General features: G+C 33.3%; 1 protein-coding gene across 2 annotated transcripts in view; it reads left to right on the forward strand.

The window, feature by feature from the left end:
- The window catches only part of FAM102B (family with sequence similarity 102 member B), an 85248-nt gene that overhangs the window by 33938 nt on the left and 37176 nt on the right, over positions 1–14134 (forward strand). For both annotated transcript variants that reach the window (XM_023503432.2, XM_003769713.4), the window contains exons 2-5: positions 1161–1281; positions 2828–2857; positions 6314–6430; positions 13186–13232. In XM_023503432.2, the coding sequence (XP_023359200.1) occupies positions 1161–1281; positions 2828–2857; positions 6314–6430; positions 13186–13232 (315 nt within the window). The remainder of the gene's footprint in view (positions 1–1160; positions 1282–2827; positions 2858–6313; positions 6431–13185; positions 13233–14134) is intronic.

Raw genomic sequence — 14134 nt, forward strand, 5'->3', positions numbered from 1 at the left:
AAAAGAAAAAAGAATATAGCTAAATGCATTTCTTTTCTTTTTTTTAGTAAATTTATTTTTAATATACATTACTTTATAAATCCTGTTGGGAGAGAAAAATCAGAGCAAAACAAAAAACATGGGAGAGATTTAAAAAAAAAAAAAAAAGAAGTGCACATAGTATGTGTTGATTTATATTTGGTATCTTTAGTTCTTTTTCTGGATACAGATAGCATTTTCTGTCCAAAGTCTGTTGGGATTGCTTTAGATCACTCAACCACTGAGAAGAACCAAGTCTTTTACATGGCACATTCTTGCTGTTATTATATACTATAATTCTGTATAGTATAATATATAGCATAATACATAATGTAATATAAGGTATAATACTATATTATGTATATAATGTATTCCTAGTTCTACTTTTTTCACTCAACATTAGTTCATGTAAATCTTTCCAGGCTTTTTCTAAAAATCAGCTTGTTCATCATTTTTTATGGAACAATAATATTCCATTATCTTCATATACCATAACTTGTTCAGCCATTCCCCAATTGATGGTCATCTACTCATTTTCCAATTCTTTGCTACCACAAAAATAACTACTACAAACATTTTTGCACATGTGGGCCTTTTCCCTTCTTTAAGATTTCCTTGGGATACAAATCCAGTAATGGCATTGCTGGGTCAAAGGGTATGTATGCACAGTTTTATAGCCCTTTGGGCATACTTCCAAATTACTCTCCAGAATGGTTGGATTATTTCCCAATCCTACCAACAGTGTATTAGTGTCCCAGTTCTCCATCCAACTCCAACATTTATCATTAATTATCATTATCTTTTCCTGTCATCTTGCCAATCTAAGAGATATGAGGTGGTATCTTAGAGTTGAAGCTAAATTTATTTCAAAAATCACAGCTATATTTGAGGTGAAACTGTGTATACACATTGAGGTATTTAGTTGTATTTTTTTTTAGTTTGGATGATAAAAATATTTCAAAGAAAACAAATTTTCTAAACAGATTTTTAGAACAAGAACATCAAGTTGTATTTTCCCCTTTTTGTTATTTTCTAAAAGTCATAATTGCCATTTTAGACTAAAGTACAAGAATATAATTTTTAAAAAAACATATCTATTATAGTACTTAACTGGTTCCTTTGTCTTCCCCCCTCCCACCCAGGGAGGTAGTGCAAGCAAACTGTGTTCACTGGAGAAAGAAGTTCTCATTTATGTGCAAAATGAGTGCAAGTGCTGTTACGGGTGTTCTGGATCCTTGCATCTACAGGGTCTCTGTGAGGAAGGTAAAAATGGCATACAATTTTTCCCTTTTACAAACCATAATTATTTCTATAGTAATTTTCTTTGTATAATTATTGCTGTGCCTTTTCTCTTTTGTTACACCTATGATATGTCATATAATTAGGCTTCTTGTGATTATAATTTGCTACAGAAATACAATAAATTTGAAGAAAATTTTAAAGTCAGAAATCTAAACATAAGGCAAAGAAGCCTGTCTCATTAGCCTTGTATATCTTACTATTAATGATACTGCATAAACATATTGGGGTTAAACAGAGACAAACCAGAAAATATGCATAAAGAATATGTAAATATATGGACCTAAGTACATTATATAATAATAGTACTTTTAGAAGACCAAAAAGGCCAATGTATCCAGAGACCTTAAATAAGCTTGGATACTCTACTCTTCTATGCTAGATCAAAAGAGATACATTTTAGCCTTCTTAGTGACTGTTTAAAATGAAGTAGGCATTTTTGTTTTCTCTTTTCACCCACATAGCTAAATCACTGTATTAAAATGAGTCAGAAGATTTCTATTCAGATCCTGCTGTTTCTGCTTACAAGTTGTGTAACCTTAGGAAGCCATTTAACTTAAGACTCAATTATCTCAACTATAAAATTAGAGTAATAATTCCCACCCTAACTAATTCATGGTTTTGTTGAGAAGATCAAGTTAAATAATGTATGTGAAAATATTTTGTAAATTTTACTTGTTTTGTTATTCTGGATAACTATATGTTGTATTAGGCCAATAGTGCAATTTCAGCTAGTAAATTTGGGCTTTTATAAACATGTTACTAAAATCAGACTTAAATGAATCTCTCCTTCTTGAAATAGAACTATATGTGTTATTATATATTTAACTATTGTTTAAGCATTTAAAAGAAAAATAGAATATTAATCAAACTTTTAAAAAGGTGCTGAGCATGGAATTACCAAAACCTCAAAAACTCATAAATGGGAAACTTATTAAAGTATAGGCAGAAGATGAAGAATTTTGTATCTTAGTAACTTGGTAGCTTTTGTTTTTCACTCTTAAAAAGAGTCACTTAAGAGGAGTATCCCCTGTAATATGTTGCACTGTGTTTACTTACCTTATTCTTTGTGTTAAGGTAACAGTGCAGTGTTTCTTTAGTTTTAGAGCAGGAGAGAGAGAGATCACAATGTGCATTGAGATTTACTCTATTTACATACACAAATGAATACTTCTGAATAATCTAAATCATGAATGATCCAAGTCATTATTAGTGTTTGAGTTTGTAATCACTACCTTCAGTTGTATTTATTATTTTGTTTCATTTGTTTGCCTTCAATTTACTTGGACATTTGTTAAAGATACCAACTTGTAACTGCTCACTATTTCAATTAAAGAACATGAGACATTTGTACTTTGAGACATTTTGTTTTCAATTAAAACCTGTTATGGTATTTTGGCATTTTATTATAAAATATGAATGCATATTACAGTGATTCTGTTGACATATAATATTTTAAGGCTTTCGTAAATAATTACTTGGTATTGGTTGTATTTTGTGTCTTTGGCAGGAATTAAAAGGCGGAAAGGCCTATGCAAAGGTAAGCAGTTATATTCTCTAAAGTAACCTTTTTTTTAAAGTTTTTTATTCCTTAAAGCTATTTGAAGACCTAGAATTTAAGCAATTTAGGATGCAGTTTATATCAACTTCATGTGTTATGTCCTGGTTGTAGACTCAACTATAAGACAATTAATTGCCCCACCACATAAACAAAGGAAGGCACAAAGAAATTAAATATAGTAAAGGGGAAAAATAACTTTGATGAGGGTAATTTAATAATAATACTTTTGATGAGGGATCAACTATTTATGGATATTCTGTACTTAAGTTCTGAAATGAAATGTTCATAGTCTTCCCATTTTAAGTCTTATTATCTTGAAATTTAAGCTTCTGGAACTTGGTTCATACTGGTGTATGTGATACAAATTAATATTGGCCTGTGTTAGCATTCTCCAATGGATACATGGATTCCTACAGTCTCAAATGAATTCTTGGACTATGTGAATGACCATGTGATTACTTCCCCCTCAAACATTTTTGGAACCCTGAACTAGACCCCAGAAGCACAAGGGAGTTAGCATCCAGGATGCTCATTGTATGAAATTATAATGTAATGTAATACAAAGATAGATAGTATGAACCCAAAGGAGACTCTAGCATCGCTTCAGCTTATTCCCCTTTCTCTCTTCTCCCCTTCTCAGGCAAACACTGAGAAAAAGCTTTCTGCCTTCATTGTTTCCTCTTCCCCTCCTCTCACTCATTTCTCAACATTTTGTAGTCTAGTTTCTAATCTTTTCATTATATTGAAACAGCTTTGCTGTTGCAGTATTTTTTTCTTTTCTTTTTTTTGGGGGGGAGTGGGGGGTGGGAGGGGAGGTTGAAATAGTAATGGGTTAAAAGGCCTTTCCCAGAGTCACACAACCAATAAGTGTCAAGTGTCTGAGGCCAGATTTGAACTCAGGTTCTCCTGAGCCAGTGCTCTATCAACTGTATCACCTAGCTGCTCCAGAAGTGGTTTTTCAATTGTAAACTTAATGGTCTTTTCTCAGTCACACTACTTGACTTCCCTTTTGACTACCTGATTTCTCTTTTCCTGACATTCTCTTCTTTCTATTCCTACCTATCTGAACATTAATGCCTTTTCAGCCTCATATCATTCCTGTATATACATCAATATTCTATCCTTGACACACTCTACCCTTTTCTGTGGGCTTTTCATCATTATCTTTAGGCAGGTAATTATTAGATCTATATTATTTTATTCCCACATCACCAAGTGGTTACTAGACATTTTGAATTGAATACCCATAGCCATCTCACGCTCTCATATATAATAGTACTCTCTGAAACAATTCAATTATTTTTCCCCTTCTGAATTTCCCTTTTAGTTTTGAAGGTACCATCCTCCTTTCAGGTTCACAATGTATTTTCTCCTTGATTCCTCAGTACTCCCCCTTACTTTATCCACCTTGTCATTTGTACTTCTATATCTGTTCCTTTTATTTTTTCATTTAGCCTTCCCCCTTGTTCAGATCTTTGTCAGCCCTCACTTGAAGTTTTTCAGTAGTCTCTTAACAGATGTCCAATCCATCTTCCAGACAGTTGCCAAAGCGTTTTTTGCAAGTTTGATCACGTCCCTCTCCTACTCAATAACAGATGCTCCCTATTTTTCCTTGAAGATTAACTACAAACTCCTCTATTTGGCATTTAGAGCCCTTCACAACCTGGCTCAAAGCTACTTTTCCAGTGTAAAGACACATATTACTTCCTTTCCCACAATTTATAGTTTAACCAAACTGGCTTATTAACTGTTTCTTATACATGAGATTTTATTTGCTTTCTCCATGCCTTTGCATTGACTATCCCTGAGGCTTAAAGTGTACTCTTCTTTCTTCCATCACTCAATCTCCATTCTTTTCTAGATAAAGCTACATGATGCTTTTCTTTATCTACTCATCTGCTAATACTTTGCAAAATCATCTTAAATGTATTTTGTATATTTTTGTATGTTGTCAGTTCCTTGTAGTAAGCTTTGTTATTACATCCCTAGTGTCTAGCATGATGTCTGGAACATAGTACCATGTAAATAAATAGTTATTGATTGATTGCTTACTGGGCTATGACCCTCCATATACTCTAGAAACTTATTTTGTCTTTTGTTGAACCAGTTTTACACCCCTAAGAGGCCACTAGAATAATATATCACTTTATAAATAGAATCATTACTTTTTTTAATGGTTCATGTTTCTTTTATATATCAATCTTGATGATAATTTATATTAATAATAGAGGTTTAAAAAAGAAAGAACAATAGATTTTAAACCTTCTAGTTATTGTAACAGATAATTAAATTTTTCTGATGATACAGTATTTTCACTTTTAAGACATTCCATTTGACATGGAAAGTAGATTTAATTTTGTATTTATTCCTAATTCAGTAAAAGGATGAGTCAAATTGCAATAGGAACTAGAGGGATGATACAGGAATAAGTCACAACAGCAGAGAGAAATGTGATCTGGGCCAAATAATGATGACAGCAGAGAGGGGAAAGTACAACCTGGGCAATAAAATGTCAGAGAGAGCAAAGTTCAAGTGAGTTTCTGGTTGACAGCAAAGACTAGGTATGAAGTCAGGCCAATCCATCAGGTACTTATAGAATGAATAGGATGCTTTCAATTACTATAAATTGAGGGGGCTAAATAGGTATTCAGAAGAACACATCTTTTACTTGGTGACAATAGAGAAGTTGTACCAGGGAATGCATTTGAACCATTTGAATTATTATGATTCCTGAGTGGAGAGTGAAAACTGTGCTATCTCAAGCCATTTAGTGCCAATAGGCAGTGGTGTTAAACTATGAGATAAAAATAAACTGGGATCAAGAAAGATGGAAAAGACTGGCAATTTGTGGCTGTCTCAAAATAATTAACTTTCTGGACTAGAAGGTAGGAGAATATAATGGCAGGAGTTAAACAGCCTAAGAGAGTCAGGAGACATGCAGTCTGTTTCTGGCTTTATCACTAACTGTATATGGAATAAGGTTATCAAGTGGGTCTGTGAATCCATTGATCCAGAGTATTCCCTCTACTTTCTCTGCACCTTAATATCTTAGAGAATTACTTGGAACACTGAGAGATTGTAACTTTTCCTGTTACACAGGATGGGTTAGAGAAAAAGGATAGAGCCACCCCTGGCTTTGAAGCCATCTCTTCATCTACTCTACCAAGATCCCTCTCATTATGTGACCTAGAGCAAATCACTTTTATGTTCTATGCCTTATGAACTTCATCTTAAAATTACAATGTTAATGCTTGCTTTGATTACCTCACAGATTAGATGAGAGGATTTTGTGGAAGGTTTTCAAAAATTGTAAAGTGTTTTCTATTCAAGGATAACATCTGTCACAGACAAATTTGTTCATTAGCAAAATATTATAGAAAATGAATAGAATAGTGCTTTAAAATATTCTACTAATATTATCCCTTTTTTTCATAGTTGGGCTTTGCAGATCTAAACCTAGCAGAGTTTGCTGGATCAGGAAATACCACTCGTCGCTGTTTATTAGAAGGTTATGATACCAAAAATACAAGACAAGATAATTCTATTCTTAAAGTAAGCAAACTTCATTTGTATATATGTATATATAAATGTTAAATAGCAATTTTCTCCTTTTTAATAAATGTAAGTATATTCTTTCAAGTAATAGTCAACATCAAGGTGAAAAGATTCTAGTCAGTGGGCCTCACAACAGTTTGACTTCCACAATGTCACAGTACCTCCTTGAAGAATCTAGAAGTGAGTCATAGCCAAAGAATGGCCCACAAACCCAAAATGAAACAAAGAAGAAAATCTAGTCAAAACCATTGTAGTATTCATCGGTTGGAACAGCCTGGCCCAAGTCACTGAAGTAGACAGAAACAGGCAGAGTGTTCATTATAGTGAAACTCCAAGTACCTCATTTAGCGCCCTAACCATTTGGAAAGTGACCATTACCCTCTAAAAAGTCAGTTCTGGGGAATGGTGGAGAAATTATCATTGGGCATTCCAAAGTGCCTAAAAGCCCCTGAAAAGTAATTCCTGAAAAGCTGTGGTAGATGCATAAATGCATAGTAGAGGTTATCTATATCGACCCCTCTTTGTGTGGTACATATGCAGGGATGAACCATAAGCAGAGAGAAATGCTATCTGCAACAAATAATGACGACAACAGAGAGGGTACAATCTGGCAACAAAATGAAAGTAAAACTGGAGTACTTTTCTGATTGACAGCAGAGGCTGGGTATGAGGCCAGTCAGTCCATCAGAAACTTAGTAGAAGGAACAAGGTGCTTTCACCTACTGTAAACTGAGAGGGGGCTGGAAAGGTAGTCAGCTGGCTGTTGTAGTGACATTTAGAAGTAATCTTTTTGCCCTTCTATTGTTGACAAGTATTTCTAGGAACCTGGTAGTCATACAATACATTAAAATTTTGCCAAGGACTGAAGACCTGTCGAACAAAATAATTGAGGAGACATGGAGGACCTCACTGAAACCATCTCCAATTGGTCCTTGCCACATAAGTTTTCATTGGGTAAACATTGTATCTGAAATCTCAGGGGTATTTGTTTGCCCAGTATCTCTATATTAAAAAGGGGCATAGAGATTGACCTTATAACTGTTTCTGCCTTTTCTTAGAAGTTCAGAAAGGCTAATGTTCTTTTGCTAAAAAGAATTAAGAGAACATTTCTGTAAGGAGACCAAGTGTCTTATAATGTAGAAAGTCTCTGTACTTGCACTTTTAGGTAAGGAACAAATGGATGAAGAGAATATTCTTATAAATAAATCTCTATACTTTGTGAAAATAGAATACCTGTGTCAGAGACTTAGAAAGTGATTAGTGATATATTGAAAACATAGAAGAGAACTAAGAGGAGAGCTTTTCTCTATAGTAACAATCCATTTTGGTTAAAGTAGTTTCAGTTTTGAGTCTTGAATTGGAGGGAATGTTGAAGGAAAAATGTGAGAAAGAATCATAGAAATGCAACCTATTGTTCAGTGCATGAATTCCCTCTGCAGCATCCCTGAGATGATCAGTATAAAGAACTTAAACATTTACTTAAACATTTCCAGTGACAGGAACTCACTTCCTCACAAAGTCCATTTCATCTGAGGAGGAGGCGCATGGTACAGATCTAGGACTTTGACAACATGAGGAACTTCCAATATAGAAAACTCCCTTTAATTATGTGGGTTTGCAATTCATCTGTAACCATCTTAAGGAATTGTCTAGCTCACATAAAAGTTAATGAATTTTGTCCTCAATCACACAACTAGTATACCAGAGACAATACTTGAACCCAGAACTTCCTGGCCTTGAGACTGGTGCTTTATCTGTTTGTTGTCTTTAATTCAATTTGTTAATAGTTATAATCTTTCTTTTCAGTTTTAAGACAAAATGTGACCCATTGTAACTTCTTTTTAGCTCCAAAAAGTAGAAATCGCAACTTATAAAATAGGCTTACTATTACCTGACAGATAGTCAAAAACTTACAAAATAACCAACATGTCCCTCATAAGTCTTCTCTTTTGTAGACTCAGTTTTTTAACTGATTTTTATATGGCAGGATTAAGTTTTTTTTTTTTTTTCTGTAAGACTTTGTTAGATATATTAGTGTTTTTGCTTTCCATTGTATCCTGAGCATTTAAGCACAGATGCTTTCAAGAGAATAGGTATTTAATAAATGCTCATGGGCTGACTGATAAAATACCTATGCTTAAAAAAATAAATAAATAAAGCTTAAAACAAACAAATGAAGCAAAAAGCCTATATCCACAAAGTACACAAAAAAAAGCAAAAGCTGTTTGAATGAGACAGATCTTGAATTCAAATTTTATGTCAAATACAATAATTTTTTTTAAAATTACTTTTTATTATCTATAACTGTCAACATTTTTGTTTTTATTTATAAAATTATAGCTTAAACTCTTCCCTTAAAAAATAAAAGCAGACAGCATATTTGTAAAAATATACACATGTTGAAATAGATGACCCCAAATGACCTTTTGATGCTTTCAATGATTAGTTCATAGAAGCTATAGAATTTGAAACCATTTTAAAATTCTCAAATTGCTCTTAATGGTTTTAGCACATTAACCAAGGCTATTAAGTGGGTTCAAAATTAAGTTATGAGCATCTATAAAGGCTATTATTTCTCAGAGATTATTTTAAATAAGAGGGTAGTGTTCTGTAAGAAGAATATTGCATTGGGAGTTGGGAGACATCTCATTTCAGACCTTGCCCCTGACATTTTGCTAACTATTACTGACAATGGATCAATCACTTAGCCTGAGTTTCCATTTCCTCATCTGAAATTGATCAAAAGAGATAATGGATGTAACTCACTTTGCAAACCTTAAAACTTTATATACTTTCCAGATATGATGATGATGATGGTGATGATGGTGGTGGTGGTGGTGGTAGAGAAGGGGGGGGGGTTGGTAATTGGAGATCTGGAAATGTCACCAGTCACCATTTCCTTCCCAATCACTGAAGGGAATACAAAAGGCATGCAAAATAAGATGCTCTCCTTCCCTGTAAGTGCTCATAATCTAGTTAGGGAGATAAGACAAACTATTACACATGAAATGGTTGAGTAATAATTCTTGGCAGTATATGATGAAATGGTTTGATCAGTGGGAAGGGCCACTCCAGTTTTGCCCTAGAACATCAAAATTTAAAGGACTCAGCACTTATAGGTCATTAGCAGCTTTAAAACAACTGAACTTAACTCCTATTTAGCAAATAGTTAAAATTAGTTAATTATAGTTAATTAGTTTGTTTTTATTTTAGAAAGCAAATAGCTGGCTGCAGAATCCCAGCTAACATCTTAGCCAACCCTGCCCTATTCTCTCCTCCCCCCACCAATCCTGATGGTATTTCTATTTCAATATCTATCAGAGGTAGAGCTTAATAGTTTCAACAACAAGTACTAGTTAAATCTAGAGGACAATAAAATTACTGTAGCCTGGAACAGCCAGGGAAGGATTACTAAAATAGGTGCTACTTTAGTTGAACTTTAAATGATAGGTAATATTTGGATAGGAGGAAAAGGAGAAAGGAGTGATCAAAAAGAGAGAGAGAACAAAAAGAAAATAGTATAGAAACTAAGAAGAGAGAATTTCAAGAAAAAAAATTGAGTTAGTGGTCAGCAGTTCATCAAATACAACAGAAACATTAGGAAGAAAAAGATTTAAGAAAAACAATTGCATTTGACAATAAGGAAACAGTTGGAGACATTGAGAAATGCATTTTGACTAATGGATTTAAATTCTGAGTGAAGAAGAAATGAGTGGCAAATTGCCCACACTGTAGTTAATAGAGACAATTACTGAGCCCTCCATCCTGGAGTTCTACTCAAAGCAGGTTCTGTAAATGTTCCTCTCTCTGAAGCTGCTCAGTCAGCTGGAGTACTCATGCTGTAGTGAAAAGAGCACTGAAATGGTAGTCAAAAAATGAGATTTTAATTCAGATGTTAAAATAAAGGAGTTGGAACTTTAAATTCTTTCTACTCTCACATCTTATAATAATGTGAGGCAGTGGTATTGTCAAGAAGTTCAACAGTGAAAGGAAGGAGAAGAAAAAGACAGTAGATAAAGGGATAAAATGGGACAGGTGAAGTTGGTTTTATTTCAGAAAATGTGCGTGAGACAGTGACTGACTGACCAATATATAGTAGTGTCCAATCCCATATATGTTGTTTCTAGTTACATAAAAAATACTTATGGGAAACTTGGACTCTCATGATTACAAGTGTGATAAACAACTGCTGCATCCATATGGGAACAACACAATTTGGGGGCAACATCAGAAATTTTCCTATAAAATTTTCAAGAACCAGAAGCACTCTAGCATTTTGTAGTATTTCTTTTTATGCTATGGGGCAAAAGCATGGACTTTGAGAAGACCTTTGGAAAAGCCTGCACATGGCCAAATAATAACATTATGAAGTCTTCTTTTAGATCTATATTTTTTATTTATGCTATTATACATATATATGTGTGTGTGTGTGTGTGTGTGTGTGTGTGTGTGTATATATATGCAAAATTGGTTACTGTTTTTATTGCATCATGGTCTCTAAAGAATGTATTTGTTATTTCTACCACTTTATATTAATTTGCAATTTTTTGTGTTTTAATGTTCAATTTTTATAAATGTTATTTTAAGTGATCCCATTCAGAAGGCATAAGTTTTTTAGGTCTAATTTCTCCATTAATTTGTTTATCTTTTGTTTATCCTCTTGAAAAAGAAAGATTAAAATCTCCTCTCTATTATTGTGTTATTACTTTGTATGTCTTTTTGCAATTCAGTTAACTTTTGCTTTGTGCTATCTAAGGAATATAAATTTAGTATTAATGTTGTGCTGCTTATCTCTTGGCTATAAACAGTTTTAATTATTATAGAAATACAAATAAATACAAAGACAGTCCTTTCCCTCAAAGGACTTAAATTCTAATGGGGGAAGACAGCACACAAAAGGAGGCTGCAAAGGCAGAATGGAGGAGAGAGGGAGAAAAGAGGAACGATAGAGAAGTCTAAAAACAGTGTAGCTGATGAGAAATAGGGAGAAATTTGTGCTGAAACTCCTTAAATAGATAAATGGTTAAATGAATAGACAGTTTTCAGATTTAAAAAAACAAGGCCATCTATAATTTTATGAAAAGATTCTCTAAATCACTCTTGACTAGAGAATTGCAAAATAGAACAATTCTGAAATACCACCTCACACTTCTCAGATTGGCTAAGATGACAGGAAAACATAATGATAAATGTTGGAGGGGATGTAGGAAAACTGGGACACTCAAGCATTGTTGGTGAAGTTGTGAAATGATCCAGCCATTTTGTAGAGCAATTTGGAACTATGGTCAAAGGACTATAAAACTCCACATACCCTTTGATCCTACAGTGCCACTACTGGGTCTGTATCTCAAAGATATTTAAAAAGAGAGAAAAGGACCCACATGTGCAAAAATGTTTGTAGTAGCTCCTTTTGTGGTAGAAAGAATCAGAAAATAAGTAGGATACTCATCATTTAGGGAAATGGCTGAATAAGTTACAAAGTATGTGAAAGTAATGGAATATTATTGTTCTATAAAAAATGATAAACAGTCTAATTATAAAGGCCTGGAAACATTTACATGATTTAATGCTGAGTTGAAACAAACAAAACCAGGAAAACAAGGTACCCAGAAACAGCAAAATTGTGCAATGATCAACCATGACAGACTTACTTCTTCTTAGTGGTTCAGTGATCCAAGGCAATGCCAATAAACTTTGGATGGAAAACACCATCCATATACAAACAGAGAACTATGGAGACTGAATGCAAATCAACACATAGTATACTCACTTTTTTTTTCTTTTTCTTCTGTTTTTTTTTTTCCCTTGCATGGTTTTTCTCTTTTGTTCTGATTTTTCTCTCCCAGCATAAGTCATAAAGAAATATGTAAAAAAGTGAATGTATATGTTTAACCAAAATTGCTGTTTCTATATGTAATTGTGGGAAATTAAAATACATAAATAAATAGAAGCTCTGGAGTCCATGACCCTGTCCTCCAAGTTAGACTTTCTAGTTTTGCTTTGTGTAATAGAATGATTGCAACTACTACTTTTTTGGATGTACCTGATGCATGGCAAATTTTGTTCCAGCTTGTAATTTTTTTCCTGTTTTTTTTTTTTAAATAAGTACCAAGTTATGAAGTTTTGTTTTCTTATCTATACTGTCAGTTTTTGTTTTACTGAATTGTTTAATGCTTTCATATTTAGTTATAGAGTTATAAGAGTTAAGTTTCTGTTTTCCTCCAATTTTTTTCTTGAAATATTGGCTTTTCTAAATTGTTGGAGGTTTTGTTGTTGTTGATGTTTTTTGTTTTTTTGCTGAGGCAGTTGGGGTTAAGTGACTTGCTATGGGTCACACAGCTAGGAATTGTTAAGTATCTGAGGCTACATTTGAACTCAGGTCCTCCTGCTGAATTGTTTTTTAAAAGATTTTTTTTATTTCCTTTCCTCTTTTAAATCATTACTTTGTTCCTGTGCTTAGTTTTTCCTTAATCAACTTTAAGGCATGCACAGACAAATAACAAATGAAAGCATTAACTCAAATCACTGAAAGAACATTTACTGGTGGAATACCTGTCTTTGTTTTTTTCCTCTCTGCTCTCATCTGAGTCTATTAGGTTTTTAACATTAAATTTTTAACAAAAAATTATCAATAACAATGTATTCTCAGTATAAAGCAGTTATTCAAATTGGCTTAGTGTGGTAAGTATAATTTAATGAAGCCCTCTTTATAATTAGATGCTTTTTAAAACATTTGTTTTTGTCATCCTTAGGTCTTGATCAGTATGCAGCTCATGTCTGGTGATCCATGTTTTAAAACGTAAGTTTATGCTCAATAAGTGCATTGGGATTTGTATTGCTTGATTATGAATGATGTGTCTTAAGTTTATACTTAATTTGTTATTCATGTGTACAACTCCCAGGAAATTAAGTAATATTCAGAATCTTCCTAGAAACTTACTTTTTAAAAAAAAATTATTTTATATTGAGCTTAACATGTGAGCTAATGGTTCTTTTTTTTTAAGGGCTTACTAAATATTTATTGAATAGAATTGAAAGTGACTTGTCCAAATAAGACACTAAATACTTGCAAGGTTGGAAGTATTAAAGAATGTTCAGAAGTCATTTGGTCAACCACTTTGCTTTAAGAAAAGGCCACAATATCTTGACAATTTTGTGGTTGAGCTGATAGTTCTTTTGTCTTTTCAAAATATTTTCCTTTGATCTACCTCCAAAATATCTCTTAAAGATTCATATACTTGTCAGTGTATGAAAGAACATTCTGATAATAAGAACTGTCTGAAAGTGAAATGGATGGCTTTGTGAACTGAGATAGTGGACACTTAAAGATGAACGAAATTCATCCATTTTTTTTAAGTGCAAAGTTCTGGGGATACAAAAATTGCTCTTACCTTCAAGGAGATTATATTTTAATGGGGAAGACAATACATATAAAATAAATGCATAGGATTTTCAGGATTACAAAAAAATTCAGTTTTGTTGAAATGTATTATCAGAATGTTAAAATAAATTCACAGGCCACAAGCTAAGAACCTCAGGTTCTGGGCAGACAAATAGAGCCTACACCTGTGCATGGTGATTGAAGTCACAGAGCAAATAATTGCCACTGCCTTTCTAGGAATGGTCATGTTGATTTTACTTAAATTTGAGTTTAAAAGTGTGTTTTGAATTGAATAGTCATTTTTTCCTCATCAGGGGAAG

This window comes from Sarcophilus harrisii, chromosome 4, assembly GCF_902635505.1.
Source record: "Sarcophilus harrisii chromosome 4, mSarHar1.11, whole genome shotgun sequence".
Taxonomy (NCBI): Eukaryota; Metazoa; Chordata; class Mammalia; order Dasyuromorphia; family Dasyuridae; genus Sarcophilus; species Sarcophilus harrisii.